Source organism: Saccoglossus kowalevskii, chromosome 2 (genome assembly GCF_978046115.1).
Source record: "Saccoglossus kowalevskii chromosome 2, keSacKowa6.1, whole genome shotgun sequence".
Taxonomy (NCBI): Eukaryota; Metazoa; Hemichordata; class Enteropneusta; family Harrimaniidae; genus Saccoglossus; species Saccoglossus kowalevskii.
This window is the reverse complement of record NC_140642.1, coordinates 32,935,712-32,954,215: the sequence shown is the minus strand read 5'-3', so window position 1 is coordinate 32,954,215 and position 18,504 is coordinate 32,935,712. Positions and strand designations below refer to the sequence as shown.

The 18,504-nt window shown below is 36.4% G+C and overlaps 1 protein-coding gene across 4 annotated transcripts in view; it reads left to right on the top strand.

Annotated features, from left to right (window-relative positions):
* Positions 1 to 18,504, top strand: part of LOC100369123 (regulator of G protein signaling 7-like) — a 117,565-nt gene that overhangs the window by 69,351 nt on the left and 29,710 nt on the right. For all 4 annotated transcript variants that reach the window (XM_085494583.1, XM_085494590.1, XM_085494578.1 and 1 more), the window contains exon 3: positions 10,796 to 10,843. In XM_085494583.1, coding sequence (XP_085350709.1) covers positions 10,796 to 10,843 — 48 coding nt within the window. The remainder of the gene's footprint in view (positions 1 to 10,795; positions 10,844 to 18,504) is intronic.

Genomic DNA, 18,504 nt, shown 5'->3' with positions numbered 1-18,504 from the left:
TGACTAAAATTTGGCTCATTTTCAGTCGAAGACTGTACACACATTTGTTACCTAAAATGCATTCTTTCATTCATTTCAAAAAAAATATAATAAAATATGTAGGTCCTCAAGTTAAGGTTAAAATATTATAGCTTACATGAATTATAAACTCAGGTCTGATCATGTCTCAGCATGTGCATTGTTAAGTCGTATTTGATTGATTCAGTTGTCTAAACGACCTAGTTTTGAAAGGGAAGTATTCAGTGATTTGTGTAAGTGCCGATTAATTCACCGCTAATTTTAATGAGGATATCAACAACTTTTTGCAGCATGGCAGTGTGATCACCTCTGATAGACCATCATGCATCATGTTTTAACACAGTTATTCATGAAATCTTCTTGTTTTCGATGAATTTTCCCTCTCGGTTTTCTGCAATGCATCATGGGAATCCCCATCAATCACTTTTTATTCTGAAAAGACTGTGGTATTACTTTTTTTTTTCCGAATATCATTAACTAACTACTTTTCAACGAGATCAATGTATAAAAATTTATCTGTAGATGTGAATCAGTTATGTCGTGATGATCGTATCTTAGATCCATACGAATGATTGATCGTCTTCACTACGCAACTATCAAGACAATACATAAGATACTTGGTGACAGCTTTTGTAAATCATCTCCTTTCGTCCCATTTGTAATTTTGTTCAAAATTAGTGCGGGGGAAGGCGACTAAAGATGATGAAATTGGTATTTTTTTTGTGATTGCAATAATGTTGGTAAAATACTGGTAGTAATTTTTTGCCGATCTATCATAATTGCATTATATTATCGCGAAACCTTGTTTACAAACTATGTCTTGGAAATGACGTGGTTAGTGAAATACAGTACATGATGCCGAGGATTAGAGATATCTTCTAATTTTCATCATACGTGTATGTACTTGACTATTAGGGGAACCCATGTATCTTTATTAGCCCTCGTTTGGACACAGTCCGTAAATGAGAACTTATGGATTGACCTTGTGTATGTTTGCGTGCCCGCCTCTATCTTGTACCTGGACTGATTTAATGTTACAAATGCATCAAAATCAAGCATTTCTGTCATTCTGGGCCCAGATCATACATGGACAGCTACTGTTCCAACTTACATTGAACGTAATGAAACCCTGTTTTTCAGATCATTTATTAAATAGTTGAATGACAGGAATTTTGTATTAATGAATTCTGTTCTATGACCATGTCTCTGGCATGTAATGTACATGTACCTTGCAATCAAACTATACAACTACATTATACATCATGTCACAAATATATGCATTTGTTTTCAAGTTTTGATTCAATATGGCAAACCCATTTCCATTTTGTTTACTATTTAACCAACCGTGAGTCTGTCATGTCATAACATAGGCCAGGTACATTGATTCTACTATGTGGATACCAGGTACGACAATTTCTCCATATGGGCCAGGTACAAATGTACATTGATTCCACTATATGGACCCCTGGTACATCAATTGCTCCATATGGACCAGGTACATTGATTCCACTATATGGACCCCGGGTATATTAATTGCTCTATATGGACCAGGTACATTGATTCCACTATATGGACCTCAGGTACATCAAATTCTCCATATGGGCCAGGTACATTGATTCCACTTTATGGACCCCTGGATATCAATTGCTCCATATGGGCCAGGTACATTGATTCCACTATATGGACCTCAGGTACATCAATTGCTCTATATGGGCCAGGTAAATTGATTCCACTATATGGACCCCAGGTACATCAATTGCTCCATATGGACCTGTTACATTGATTCCACTATATGGATCCCAGGTACGTCAATTGCTCCATATGGACCAGGTACATTGATTCCACTATATGGACCTTGGGTACATCAATTGCTCCATATGAGCCAGGTACATAGATTCCACTATATGAACCCCAGGTATGTCTATTGCTCCATATGGACCAGGTACATTGTTTCCACTGTATGGACCCCAAGTATATTAATTGCTCTATATGGCCCAGGTACATTGATTCCACTATATGGACCCCAGGTACATCAATTGCTCTATATGGACCAGGTACATTGATTCCACTATATGGACCCCTGGTACATCAATTGCCCCATATGGCCAGGTACATTGATTTCACTATATGGAACCCTGGATATCAATTGCTCCATATGGGCCATGTACATTGATTCCACTATATGGACCCCAGGTACATTAATTGCTCTATATGGGCCAGGTACATTGTTTCCACCATATGGACCCCAGGTACATCAATTGCTTCATATGGGCCAGGTACATTGATTCCACTATATGGAGCCCTGGTACGTCTATTGCTCCATATGGACCAGGTACATTGATTCCACTATATGGACCCCAGGTACATTAATTGCTCTATATGGGCCAGGTACATTGTTTCCACCATATGGACCCCAGGTACATCAATTGCTTCATATGGGCCAGGTACATTGATTCCACTATATGGAGCCCTGGTACATCAATTGCTCTATATGAGCCAGGTTCATTGATTCCACTATATGGACCCCTGGTACATCAAATTCTCCATATGGGCCATGTACATTGATTCCACTATATGGACCCCTGGATGTCAATTGCTCTATATGGACCAGGTACATTGGTTCCACTATATGGACCCCAGGTACATTAATTGCTCCATATGGATCAGGTACATTGATTCCACTATATGGACCCCAGGTACATCAAATTCCCCATATGGGCCAAGTACATTAATTCCACTATATGGGCCCCTGGTACATCAATTGCTTCATATGGGCAAGGTACATTGATTCCACTATATGGACCCCTGGTATATTAATTGCTCTATATGGACCAGGTACATTGATTCCACTATATGGACCCCAGGTACATCAAATTCCCCATATGGGCCAAGTACATTAATTCCACTATATGGGCCCCTGGTACATCAATTGCTTCATATGGGCAAGGTACATTGATTCCACTATATGGACCACTGGTATATTAATTGCTCTATATGGACCAGGTACATTGATTCCACTATATGGACCCCAGGTACATCAAATTCACCATATGGGCCAGGTACATTGATTCCACTATATGGACCCCTGGATATCAATTGCTCCATATGGACCAGGTACATTGATTCCATTATATGGACCCCAGGTAAATTAATTGCTCCATATGGGCCAGGTACATTGATTCTACTATATGGACCCCAGGTACATCAATTGCTCCATATGGACCAAGTACATTGACTCTACTATATGGACCCCAGGTACATCAATTGCTCCATATGGACCAGGTACATTGATTCCACTATATGGACCCCAGGTACATCAATTGCTCCATATGGACTAGGTACATTGATTCTACTATATGAACCCCTGGTACATCAATTGCTCCATATGGACCAGGTACATTGACTCTACTATATGAGCCCCTGGTACATCAATTGCTCTATATGGACCAGGTACATTGATTCCATTATATGGACCCCAGGTAAATTAATTGCTCCATATGGTCCAGGTACATTGATTCTACTATATGGACCCCAGGTACATCAATTGCTCCATATGGACCAGGTACATTGACTCTACTATATGGGCCCCTGGTACATCAATTGCTCCATATGGACTAGGTACATTTACTCTACTATATGGACCCCAGGTACATCAATTGCTCCATATGGACCAGGTACATTGATTCCACTATATGGACCCCAGGTACATCAATTGCTCCATATGGACTAGGTACATTGATTCTACTATATGGACCCCTGGTACATCAATTGCTCCATATGGACCAGGTACATTGACTCTACTATATGAGCCCCTGGTACATCAATTGCTCTATATGGACCAGGTACATTGATTCCATTATATGGACCCCAGGTAAATTAATTGCTCCATATGGGCCAGGTACATTGATTCTACTATATGGACCCCAGGTACATCAATTGCTCCATATGGACCAGGTACATTGACTCTACTATATGGGCCCCTGGTACATCAATTGCTCCATATGGACTAGGTACATTTACTCTACTATATGGACCCCAGGTACATCAATTGCTCCATATGAACCAGGTACATTGATTCCACTATATGGACCCCAGGTACATCAATTGCTCCATATGGACCAGGTACATTGATTCCACTATATGGACCCCTGGTATACTAATTGCTCTATATGGACCAGGTACATTGATTTCACTATATTGACCCCAGGTACATCAAATTCACCATATGGGCCAGGTACATTGATTCCACTGTATGGACCCCTGGATATCAATTGCTCCATATGGGCCAGGTACATTGATTCCATTATATGGACCCCAGGTAAATTAATTGCTATGGGCCAGGTACATTGATTCTACTATATGGACCCCTGGTACATCAATTGCTCTATATGGGCCAGGTACATTGATTCCACTATATGGACCCCTGGTACATCAATTGCTCCATATGGATCAGGTACATTGACTCTACTATATGGAGCCCTGGTACATCAATTGCTCCATATGGGCCAGGTACATTGATTCCACTATATGGACCCTGGTACATCAATTGCTCCATATGGATCAGGTACATTGATTCCACTATATGGACTCCAGGTGCATCATTTGCTCCATATGGACCAGGTACATTGATTCCACTATATGGACCCCTGGTACATCAATTGCTCCATATGCACCAGGTACATTGATTCCACTATATGGATCCCTGGTATATCAATTGCTCTATATGGACCAGGTACATTGATTCCACTATATGGACCCCAGGTACATCAAATTCTCCATATGGGCCAGGTACATTGCTTCCACTATATGGACCCCTGGATAACAATTGCTCTATATGGACCAGGTACATTGGTTCCACTATATGGACCCCAGGTCCATCAATTTCTCTATATGGGGCCATATACATTGATTACACTATATGGAGCCCTGGTACATCAATTGCTCCATATGGGCCAGGTACATTGATTCCACTATATGGACCCCTGGTACATCAATTGCTCCATATGGACCAGGTACATTGACTCTACTATATGAACCCCAGGTATGGCTATTGCTCCATATGGACCAGGTACATTGTTTCCACTATATGGACCCCTGGTATATTAATTGCTCTATATAGGCCAGGTACATTGATTTAACTATGGGGACCCCAGGTACACCAATTGCTCTATATTGGCCAGGTACATTGTTTCCACCATATGGACCCCAGGTACATCAATTGCTCCATATGGGCCAGGTACATTGATTCCACTATATGGACCCCTGGTACATCAAATTCTCCATATGGGCCAGGTACATTGATTCCACTATATGGACCCCTGGATATCAATTGCTCCATATGGACCAGGTACATTGATTCCACTATATGGACCCCAGGTACATCAAATTCCCCATATGGGCCAGGTACATTGCTTCCACTATATGGACCCCTGGATAACAATTGCTCTATATGGACCAGGTACATTGGTTCCACTATATGGACCCCAGGTCCATCAATTTCTCTATATGGGGCCATATACATTGATTACACTATATGGAGCCCTGGTACATCAATTGCTCCATATGGGCCAGGTACATTGATTCCACTATATGGACCCCTGGATATCAATTGCTCCATATGGACCAGGTACATTGATTCCACTATATGGACCCCAGGTACATCAAATTCCCCATATGGGCCAGGTACATTGATTCCACTATATGGACCCCTGGTACATCAATTGCTCTATATGGACTAGATACATTGATTCCACTATACAGACCCCTGGTACATCAATTGCTCCATATGGACCAGGTACATTGGTTCCACTATATGGACCCCAGGTCCATCAAATTCCCCATATGGGCCAGGTACATTGATTCTACTATATGGACCCCTGGTACATCAATTGCTCCATATGGGCCAGGTACATTGACTCTACTATATGGACCCCTGGTACATCAATTGCTCTATATAGACCAGATACATTGATTCCACTATATGGACCCCTGGTATATTAATTTCTCTATATGGGGCCAGGTACATTGACTCTACTCTATGTATATTTCTTTTTGATCGTTTTTAAGTTAATATATAAATTTACAAAATTAAAATTATCACAAACAAGCAGTATTTATCAGCGTAGAAAATTGAGAGCTCATCTGAGGTGCTTCAAAGCACAGAGAAACTAGAAGGTAGTCTTGGTGCAGTCATTACGCGATGGGATCAAGTCCGTACATTTTTGAAATGTCATCTGGAAATGGCAATCGCTTCAACTGCCCATGCACTCAGGATGTCATTTGTATGGAATGGGAAGACAACATACTTTACCCATCTGGTGAAAAGCTATTATAAGCCACGTTGTTATTTCACTAATGACCATTCTAGATCAATACTTAGTTGAATGAGGTCAATAATAGACAGTGTCCAAGGGTGGTAATAAGACTTTACAGATATGATCAATGATGAACTCCACCATAATTACTCAGCTGATTCATGGCATGATCACGTAGAATAAAATGAAGAGTTTATTTTTTGTTATCGTTGTCCTAAAGCTATGTGAATAATGCAGTTGTGAAGAACTTCATTGCTAAAAAATTGTTATCAAATTAGTTGCAAATTTAAAAAACAAAAAAAAAAATTCTAAATTCAAATTTGTATCACTCGTTATATACAGACCCGCCAGAAAGTATTTACGCACCACACTGCACGCAGTTATTACCTACGATATCATTCAATAAAATAAACTCAATAACGGTTTGAATAAATATATGTATATATCTAATAAAATATGCGTTTTTACACATAATAAAAGCAACAAAATTGTCATTGTCATGCAAGATTGAATAAAAACGGCAGTCTGAACGAAACAGTGAAAAAACGTTTGAATTCTCTACGGAGAATACCGTGTAAACGCAAGCTCATGAATATTCATGGAGAAATAGAACGCGGCGATTGTCAATAATGCGTGTGTCCACCTCTTCGCTGGATGACTTCTCTAAGCCGTTTTGGCATGGTATCGGCAAGTTTCCGACACATGTTCACCTGGAACTGTCCCCAAGCTTCCATTATACTCGCGTATGAATCCTCGATGTTAGCGACTGGTCGAGAATGCACCTCTAAATCGATCAACTCCCATAGGTTTTCAATAGGGTTCAAATCTGGAGACTGTGCAGGCCAATTCAAAGTGGTAAATTTGTCGAAAAGATATCCGTACTCTTGTGGATTATTTAGAAAATCCCTCACTGCCAATGCTGTGTGAACGGGGGCATTATCCTGTTGGAAATGAAAATTGGGTCCAATGAGTCTTAGTGCCGACGGTATCATTTTGTTTTGTAGGATATCCAAATATTTCCATCGGTTCATGGTCGTCGGTACACGAACTAGTGACCCTAAGCCGGTAGCCGAAAAACATCCCCACACCATGACGCTTCCACCACCAAATTTTATTGTAGGTTTAATGCATTTCAGCTCGTACTCTTCACCTGGTCTCCGGCGTACAAATAATCTTCCACGGCTACGGAACACTGTAAACTTAGATTCGTCCGACCAGATAACTTGAGCCCACTGCGCCGGAGTTCAGTCGATGTGTTGCCTGGCAAATTGCAACCGCGCTGCGATGTGTTGAGGTTGTAGTTTTGGTTTCTTTTTAGCAACACAGCCGCGAAGATTACCATCCTTATATAGTCTTGATTTTATAGTGCTCAAACTCAATCTTTTCCCAGTGAGTTGATTAAAATTGGCACACAAATCACGGGCGGTGTGAAACTGATTCGCTAAACTAGACCGGATGAGTAGCCGGTCTTCGCGTTGCGTTGTACGCCTTGGTTGACCTGATCGACGACGATTGCCCATACTACCTCACAGACGGAAGTTTTCGTAGGTTGAAACGTATGGAGCCTTCAGAAATTCCCAGTCTTCTTGCTATTTCCCTGTTAGAAACTCCTTCTGTATACAGTGCTTCAATGTTTCCTTTGGTAAATTCTGACAATTCCCTAACTTTCGGCATGGCTCAATGTTTGTAAATAAAAATTACGTATCTGACACTATGATCTCGATAGGAATATTAAGGAACTACAACTGACAGGTATTCCCGCCCAGAAGCGTGTGTTGAAATAATTTCAGCTTCCCAATTGGTTCAAATTTGCATGAGAAAGGACACGACTATCGCACATGTTTTATGGCGCGAAGTTTTAATGAGATGCAAATTATATGCAAATGAGCGCGCTCCCATAGAGTTAACCATGGGGATTTTCGCTCACTGAAAAAACGTCTACATACTAAAAAACTAAACACAAATCAACCATTTTATTTTGACTAAAATGCACTAGTTCTTCTTAAATTTAGTATATTTTAAAGTCAACACATCATGTTACCCGGAATTGTTATGTTTAGTTACAAAAACGATCAAATGACAGGTGCGTAAATACTTTCTGGCGGGTCTGTATAATCCAATAAAGTAACCTAATGACCATGAATATATGAATAAATTTGCATAATTCTTGCTTCATATTAGTGGCCTTAACAATTCGTGTTGAGTATATAGCGTATGTAAGAAAGTATATCGACTGATATTATACCAATATTGACCCCACCCAAGGTCAAATATACAGATTTCTTGAGAGCATCGTTGTTCTCCATTCACAGGTAGTTCTCTTTTCACACTTTTGTATGTATTTATATTTTATTTACAAAATTACTGCTGCATTCATGAATTTTGTAGGTACATGTACATGTGTAAACTAGCTATGGGCGACCGTCGTGACATTTCAGAAGGTGTGATGCGCACATACATGTACAACAAAAACAACACACTACACTGGGGTCGCTTAGCCCTTAATAAAATGCAATAAAAAAACAAATTTTAATTTTTTATTTTAATCAATTGATTAATCTAGCCTACATGAATATGTGATACACAAGGTTTCTTATAATTACTTTGGTGAAATAAATAGAAGCACTAAACATTCTTATATGACATCTACAATTTATGAAATGCTGTGCAACAATCAAGTTTCAGCACTAGCATCGTACATACATCTACAGTGTGGCGACAGACAAACAGACATACAGACAGACAGACAGACAGACAGACAGACAGACAGACAGACAGACAGACACACCAATATTGTTGTGTGATGCTCAATGACTACCTCACATTTTTGTAGAATATGCCCAATTAATGCTTGAAACCTTGTTATGTTATGTTATAGTTGTTCGACCAGTTACAGGTGATCCATTAAGAAAACCCTGCCATTAACCTCAACGGGGTCAGATCAACCATAACATTTTTGGAAGTGCAGAAGCTGATAAATTGACCACTGGATGCTTGAATCTTATTGGTTTATAGGGACATGGGAGATAATAAACAGGATACGTACATACATGTACATGTACATGTACAGAACAGAAAGTCTTGGCAATGGCAGAAAAAATGGCCACATCTAAAAAGATGGAATAAATTGTGATGCAAAGGGGTTTTTAAATTGTCTGCATGCCGAAGACTGAATCGAAGCAAGGCCACTCAACATTTTGAATTTTTTACATTGTGGTTATTGCTGTTTAATTAATGAGAAATAAAAAGATTACAAAAGGATAATTCATATCTGCTAGTTATGATAATAAACATCAGTGTATTGCTCTACCTATTGATGTGGAACAAAATAAAAAAGACACACACTTTGTAAATTGTCATTAAAAACGACTCCTGTTTCTCAATGATTAGCGTGCTATTAATGCATAGCATGAAACAAAGACTTGTAGAATAACCCATGTCTGTACACGTGTGGTTGTACCATTTCTTAGCAGCGCACCAACAGATCTCAGCCAGTATGAGTGTCACACACATTGTGAATTACCATGGAACATTGCTTTGTTTCTCAATATTTTTTGCTTATTTTGCTCATGTTTGGGATTTTATGGTACATCATGGGAAAAAGTAGAGGGCCCAACTGAATGGGTAAAACGTTTGGAATTGGTCATGTGACCTCATTAATATGCAGAACTGTAATGGGAACTTGTGGGTTGGTTGATCTCTTTTCACGCCTTTACATTGTATTTAGATATGCCTATGCCGATTATGTGCAAACTTCACAGACACATCTTAGAATACAATAATCTTGATCAGTTCAATGTGCGGTAATAAATTATTGTTATTAAAATATTCACATGTGATTCAAGATGGCCGAATGGCCTTCTATTCCGAAATCATCGGGGGTGTATGTATGGATTTCGTTCACACTTGGTTCATACTTTGAACATAGTAGGACGTTGATGCACATTATTTTCTTTTTTTGACATTTTTACAGTTCTGCATCCTATGAAGTTATATTTGTCTTTCTACTAGAGATGCAAAGCTCTATCTTTCCTCATCTATAAATATAGATATGTTTTTAGCAGTTCTGAACACTGCTTCCTCCCAACTATAAATGTCTCTCGCGATAGATGATAGAGGGCACTGTTTACTCTGCGGTAGAAATGATGAAACAGGTGTTCGAATCCTGATTGTAAAGCAGTTCTGGTGATTTTGATAACATAAATGTTCTCTGTAAAATACACTGTACTTTATTTTCGCTTGTAATTAATTTTGTTGCTATTTTCGCTGAAGTAATGATTCAGTGAAAATAAAATCCAGCGAATATACCTTTTTTCACTGCGGTATATTTCACATTCAACTCGCCAAAAATCAGTGAAAATAAATTCCATACAAAACACACAAAAATCTTATCAGCGAAAATTCATTCCAGCTAAAATAAAGTATTTCACAGTAATGGACGTATATTTCTGTTTTATTACTAGGTGCAGATTTAGTTCTGTGGATTATGAAGAACTTAGACGTTGATACAAGTAAGCTGTTGTACATTTTTATTTTACTTGATTGTACCCTAGGAGGTTGGTGGGCCGTATAATTACAACATATGCTCAGAAACTAATGAATTTGGAAATAGATATAATTTTCACTGTTCTTAGTTTGAGATTTTTTTAGTAGTGTAAACTTTGGAGTGGGTTTACAATTCAAAGCCTCATATCACGAAGCAGTAAACAGAGTGATGTTCATACCCAGTATAATTGGGGTTTAGAATTGTAAATACACCAGAAAGCGTACATGTAAAATTATTTGCTTTATAACATGAGTAACCAAGTAAAGTGTGAAATTTTGATCATTGCTGGTCTCACTGAAACACTACAGGGCTTGCAGGTCACTCAATAGATCCATTTTACCTTGCCCGTACTATCAAAAATGGAAGGGAAAGGTATATTAAGGGAAATTTCTGTTTGGCGTTGTCGTTGTCGTTGTCATTAGTAATTGTTATTGTGTGCACAATAACTTTATTAATTCTATTGAACGGCAGATGTCCTGTAATAAAATATCATGCAAAAATTAAGAAAATCTGATAAAATATTTTGGCTGTTTCCACTTGACTGATCACTGATGATACACATTCAAAAATCACAGATCTCAGTGGGAATATGCATTGTTGTTTGTGTTCAAGGAAGCAACTCTTTTATCTTGTAATAATATCTTTGGTAATGTATCTCCCAAATCCCATGGGAATCCCTTTTATATAAAGCATGTTTTTTTTTTTTTGGTATGTTTCCCGCGTATTTTCAACATTTCAGCCTTTTAGTTTTTAGCTCCCGTGAAACGGAGCTTATGTGGTACCGGTGTCTGTGACTCTGTGACTCTGTGACTAAAATTTGTTCCACTGTTAACTCAAGATCTACAATTTCAATTCAAATGAAATTTGGCACACAGCTAATATATGAGGAGTAGATGCGCTGATTAGATTTTGGTGCAATTCCATGCATAATAATTAGTCAATTATTGCATTAATTAATTTATAACTTAGAGTCTTTAAAGTTTCTTAACAAATATTAGACTAGGGTGAGTAGCCTAATTTGCATATTGCAATAACATATTCTGTCACAAAAAAAAACTGGTAATGTTTCATTGAAAGGTCTGCAAATTTGCGAATTTTAGTATATAATGATTTATTATATCATGATGGATGTTATTTGAGCAGATACAGCGACTAAAAACATCAAATGTATGCGAGTATGGGGAGTATGCATGCGCAGTTACAAGAGTGACACGGCCATTTTTTTCAGTTTGACGAAAAAGCAGTACCCTTTCCGATTTTCATGAACGTAAGTTCAATTTCACTTTGTGCGTCATATTCATCAATAGACAAAATCGAAGACAGATGCCGTACAACTTTCTGCCAATCTTGATTCGTAAATGTGCTGGTTACATGTACAGTGTTCTCCTCGGGCATGCCTCGCTTAGACAATAGCCGCGTAACTTTTGTTTCGCCCGCGATTCTGCAGTGTTCTCATCAGGTCTTTTAAGGGTATCTGGTCCGATACTGTTCTTTCTTTCCACGATACTGTTTCCCTCAAGCTGGGCCGTTTCCAGGCCATTGTTTTGCAATGATGAATCAGAACAGAACAATTCGTGTGAACTGATCGATCCTAACTTATTATCTGGATACTCGTATTCATCTGCGGATACTTTGGCCTACTTTCAAGCATGAATATAGAAGGAAATCAACAATTTTTTTTCAGTATCGTTCCAGACTTTGCAAGAAATTTATATAATAATCACAGTGTTCACTACTCTTGGGTTCAAAAATTATTTATGATCATTCAAAATATAGTGGCCATGGCTGTCGGTTCAACCCAGTACTGACCTTCACCGCTATTGCGACACCACAAGCAGAGAAAAGGAAAGCTGAATCCCCGCGTCTACACTTAATTCATGTATAAGGCAGACACCCGACAGCAACAGCAAGGAAGTTTGTCAGTTTTATTCAAGATATAAATTTTCTATTTTACGCATTGGAGCTACACAACGTGACTGAAAGCACTTCCAATGTGATCTAATTTGTAAACAATCTCTTTGCACACGACTCCCAGTGTCTTCTCCTCGAGCAGACAGTAATGTTTCACATTTGTTTTCGCATGGTTTCCATCTTACTCAAATAAAACGAAGCAGTTGATTCCTATTTCACTTAGTGTTTATTCTTGTTTGATAATTTTAAACAAAAATGCACTCATTAAACAAATAGTAAATATGCGAGTTTTTTATTTTTGCCGAACGAGGACAAGGAAGACTAAATGGCGGTAGTTTTGTGTAGGGTCGATCGCAATCTTCGGTTTCTATCAAAAGTACGTCTCACAAATGAATTTTTTTTTTTTGAGCGATAATTTGATAGCAATTAAACAAATTTCAATCGTTGGCGTATGTAAGGGCTGGATCACTTACTTTCAAGGGCTCAAAGTCCGGACGAACATTAAACTACAATGTTTTTATTTATCTGTTCTAGGTACATGTATGTTGTACAGACTTTTTAGTTGTACTATTTTGATGATTTAATTTCACGAATCTGTCAAGGAAACAATCTGTTGTTACTTTACATGTTCACGTAGGTTTAATTTAGCAGATTTTACTTGTCAGCGAAAATAGCGAAATTTGCCCATTGCGTCAGGAAGATCTATCCCGATTTGTTGCACTGAGGTTAATTGCGGTTTTTACTACTCCATCGCTAACGATACTAATTACCAAGAATTAAAGAAACAAGTGAAATTAAGTCGCATTGGGAAAAAAAACCATAAGAAAATCAAAGCAAAAATTATTCAACTGCAGACGAGACAAACCCCGACCTCTAGAAATACCTCATTCATAGAGTGCCTCATTAGTGCCCTTTGTTTACAAGTATAGTGTCCTTTCATGTTTTTCAAAATGCCCATATCAAAATCACGTGTTTCCATATACAGTATGTCATAGATTCTCAGACATCTTGATCAATTTTATTGATGGATTGACCTACATGCAATTACATTCACTTATTAGGCAAAGCCTATACCTTTATAATACATGCTCTGATCACACGGGAGCTATTTACAGTTTAACTTTGATTATTTATTTATTTTCGGATAACAAGGTATCGTATGGCACTGGGTTTGATTGCTGGTGCCCTATACCATATAATTTCGCTACGTGCTTTCTGATATCTGATAAATTATTTATTTACTTATTTAGTTAGTTTATTATAAAATTACTTATTTAGTTACTATTTATTTGTGTATATAATATTTATGTTATCATTTATTTATATATATTTTTACCTTGAACAATACTTATTAGTACAATATGCCACTTTTATCGCCCTTGTATTTAATTCATATAAGATATATTACTTACTCAATCTCTGGGAAGCAGGCTCGACTAGCTTCGCTATAGCTATTTCTGCTTCCCAGCCATATTATACATATTTACTAAGACTTTTGTTTATTTATTTATTTATTTATTTATTTATTTATTTATTTATTTATTTATTTATTTATTTATTTATTTATTTATTTATTTATTTATTTATTTATTTATTTATTTATTTATTTATTTATTTATTTATTTATTTATTTATTTATTTATTTATTTATTTATTTATTTATTTATTTATTTATTTATTTATTTATTTATTTATTTATTTATTTATTTATTTATTTATTTATTTATTTATTTATTTATTTATTTATTTATTTATTTATTTATTTATTTATTTATTTATTTATTTATTTATTTATTTATTTATTTATTTATTTATTTATTTATTTATTTATTTATTTATTTATTTATTTATTTATTTATTTATTTATTTATTTATTTATTTATTTATTTATTTATTTATTTATTTACTTACTTCCTATTGTAACTTTTTAACCTTGTATAATATGAAAAATAAAACAACAATACTAGACTGGATTTCAAAACCAACTCTCATGGAGAGAGTTGTTGCACAGTCTGATACACATTTGCAAACCTACCAATAAAATCTTAACAGAAAACAAGATGTCAGATAATCAATATAAGCACTCCTATGAATTGGGTGCCAAACTTTGATCAATATCTGAAGCCAATAGAAAATCTGTTTAGTCCAAAGTTGTCAAATCAAAAACAATACATGAAAAATACATAAAAAGCAAAACATTGCATCCACATTTTGAAAAGAAAATTGTATTTTTAATAGCTGCTGTTTCTCTCACACATGCCGGTCTAGCCCGTTGCATCCCCCTCCCCGCTCAGTGAAAAGTTTTTGTTCACAAAAAATGTATAGTGTATACAGGACTGATGCAGACAATTTTATTCATTGATACGTGCGACAGAAATTAAATTTTATTTTAACAAATTCTTTTGACTGGCTATTTGAAACTTTTTGAAATTATGATCTTCGTTTTCATGTATTTTGACCATTTGCAATTCATCGTAGCATTGTTGTACTCAAAAATATGTGTTCTGTATTTCACAAACAGTTCATTTGACAAGTGAAAATGAAAATTCATAGGAATTTGTTTCAGCTATTAGAACAGAATGATAGAGCTTTTATAATACTAACTTAAAAATGCACTTCAAAAATTGCACCGTTTGAATATGTAGTTTCTCAGGAGGCAACAGTACTGTTGACTTCTCCCTCCACTGAACACCAACTAACTATTTAAGTTGATTTGCATACAAAGCAGAGCTTACAACATGATAGTTATTCATAAAGGGTGTTTTTTTTTTTACTTTTTAAATAATACAGTAGTCACACAATGAATATAATGAGGCAGTTCATATTTGTCTCAGTGAATCATTAATTTTTGACAGACACCTGTACAAAATACTTGGACAAAAGCCGGCTAAGATTTTCTGTTATCTTGCATGTTTTATGAATCTATTCACGTCTAAATGCAGCACTTTTTTTATGAGATGAGGCATTTGTTTTTATACTAAAATATGAATTACTTTGAATAAAACTGGAAATTAAACAAATTAGGCACCAATGTTTTTGTAAGATATTTACAGCAATCAAGGACATTTGGTAGACTGCTTTCCCACTGCTGTTTCAATCCCAAAACTTGTTTGTACTCAAAATTAATTGTGAATTCATATTGAAACAAACTATGATAATGGGAATAATATTATATGACAAAGGGCAAGGTCACCAGAGTTCAACTATGTTGTTTTTATGTAATTAATTTATGTAATTAAAGGGGAGCCAGAGGCCTGGCTTTTGCCACTCTGTACATAAAATTTGAGATCTATGAATGAATTCTGGCGATAAAAACAACTTGAAACATCGTGAGGTGTTGTGCATAGGAATGCCATAACAATTCAAGTTAAGTTTCTCGAAATCCTGAATGAAAAAGTTTGTGGAAACCTGGATTGAATAGATACATGTATGCAATAACGATATGGCGTCATCACCTAGCGCCCCCTATAGGCGAATTGACACCAGGCAAAGAAGACGTTTGTCGTCTACGTCACAGACTGTTTTATACCTGATATTTAGGGCATTTTGCAGTACATACAAGTTGTTTTTATCGCCAGAATTCATTCATAGATCTCAAATTTCATGTATGAAGTGACAAAAGCCAGAATTCTGCTCCCCTTTAATGTACACAAAAATTGTATTTAATTATTATGTAATTAATTTACATAAAAACAAAAGGTTCTATTAAATGACCTTTTTACTGATGAATAATTCAATAGCATTAAAGGAATAACTTGATTATGTCAATTTTTGTTGATGAACCAACCATGCCTGACAACTAGTCTCCATCTGATGTTGTTGGTGTCGTAGGTTTGATCCCCACCCTTGGCCAAATTTGTCAGTTGTTGAGGAAGAGCTTACACCTCCTGCAATGCATGACTACTCTGTACAGAAATTGTGTACATTAGCTTGACAATTTATGCGAGATTAACAAAAGGTTGTTGCACTGTTATCTTATTTGTTTACATTTTTGCCAACCAGCATGTACACGTCTGATAACAAATGTCACTCAATAATCAGCACTGACTCGCAATTTGTTGTGACAACGCTCTCCGCAAGTTGTTTTATCAACGGGCACACATACATGAATAATTAATTACAACTGTAGCGCAAAATGCCACAGTTCTTGCCAACTGCATGTACATGTTCAAAACATAAAGTGCGATGACCTATAGCAGCAAGCTCTTACAATATATGTAGGCTAATACAATGCTGATTTATAAGTTACACTAGCGGTTTACAATTTGCATATGAATACAACCACGGGGATTTATAATTTGCATATTAATACAACCATGAGGGTTTCCAATTTGTATATAAATACAACCAGAGGGTTTACAATTTGCATATGAATACAACCTAAAGGGTTTGTAATTTGCATATGGATACAACCTAAAGGGTTTACAATTTGCTTATGAATACAACCTAAAGGGTTTGTAATTTGCATATGAATACAACCTAAAGGGTTTACAATTTGCATATGAATACAACCACACTGGGTTTCCAATTTGCATATGAATACAACCAGAGGGTTTCCAATTTGCATATGAATACAACCTAAAGGGTTTATAATTTGCATATGGATACAACCTAAAGGGTTTATAGTTTGCCTATGAATACAACCATGGGGGTTTACAATTTGCCTATGAATACAACCATGGGGGTTTACAATTTGCATATAAATACAACCATGAGGGTTTACAATTTGCATATGAATACAACCATGAGGGTTTATAATTTGCATATGGATACAACCATGGGGGGTTTACAATTTGCCTATTAATACAACCATGGGGGTTTACAATTTGCATATGAATACAACAATGAGGGTTTACAATTTGCATATGGATACAACCATGGGGATTTATAATTTACATATGAATACAACCATGGGGATTTACAATTTGCCTATGAATACAACCATGGGGGTTTACAATTTGCATATGAATACAACCATGAGGGTTTACAATTTGCATATGAATACAACCATGAGGATTTACAATTTGCCTATGAATACAACCATGGGGGTTTACAATTTGCATATGAATACAACCATGAGGGTTTACAATTTGCATATGAATACAACCATGAGGGTTTATAATTTGCATATGAATACAACCATGGGGGTTTACAATTTGCCTATGAATACAACCATGGGGGTTTACAATTTGCATATGAATACAACCATGAGGGTTTACAATTTGCATATGAATACAACCATGAGGGTTTACAATTTGCCTATGAATACAACCATGGGGGTTTACAATTTGCATATGAATACAACCATGAGGGTTTACAATTTGCATATGAATACAACCATGGGGGTTTACAATTTGCATATGAATACAACCATGGGGGTTTATAATTTGCATATGAATACAACCATGAGGGTTTACAATTTGCATATGAATACAACCATGAGGGTTTATAATTTGCATATGGATACAACCATGGGGGTTTACAATTTGCCTATTAATACAATCATGGGGGGTTACAATTTGCTTATAAATACAACCATTGGGGTTTACAATTTGCATATGAATACAACCATGTGGTCTACAATTTGCATGAGGAAAATGTGGGTTTACAGAAATAAATGTAAGAACAAAATAATGGGTCACATGACCAAGAATGGTAGAAGCAAAACTAAATCCATGTCATCACATCTGATGTCCAATGAGATGCCACTCCAAT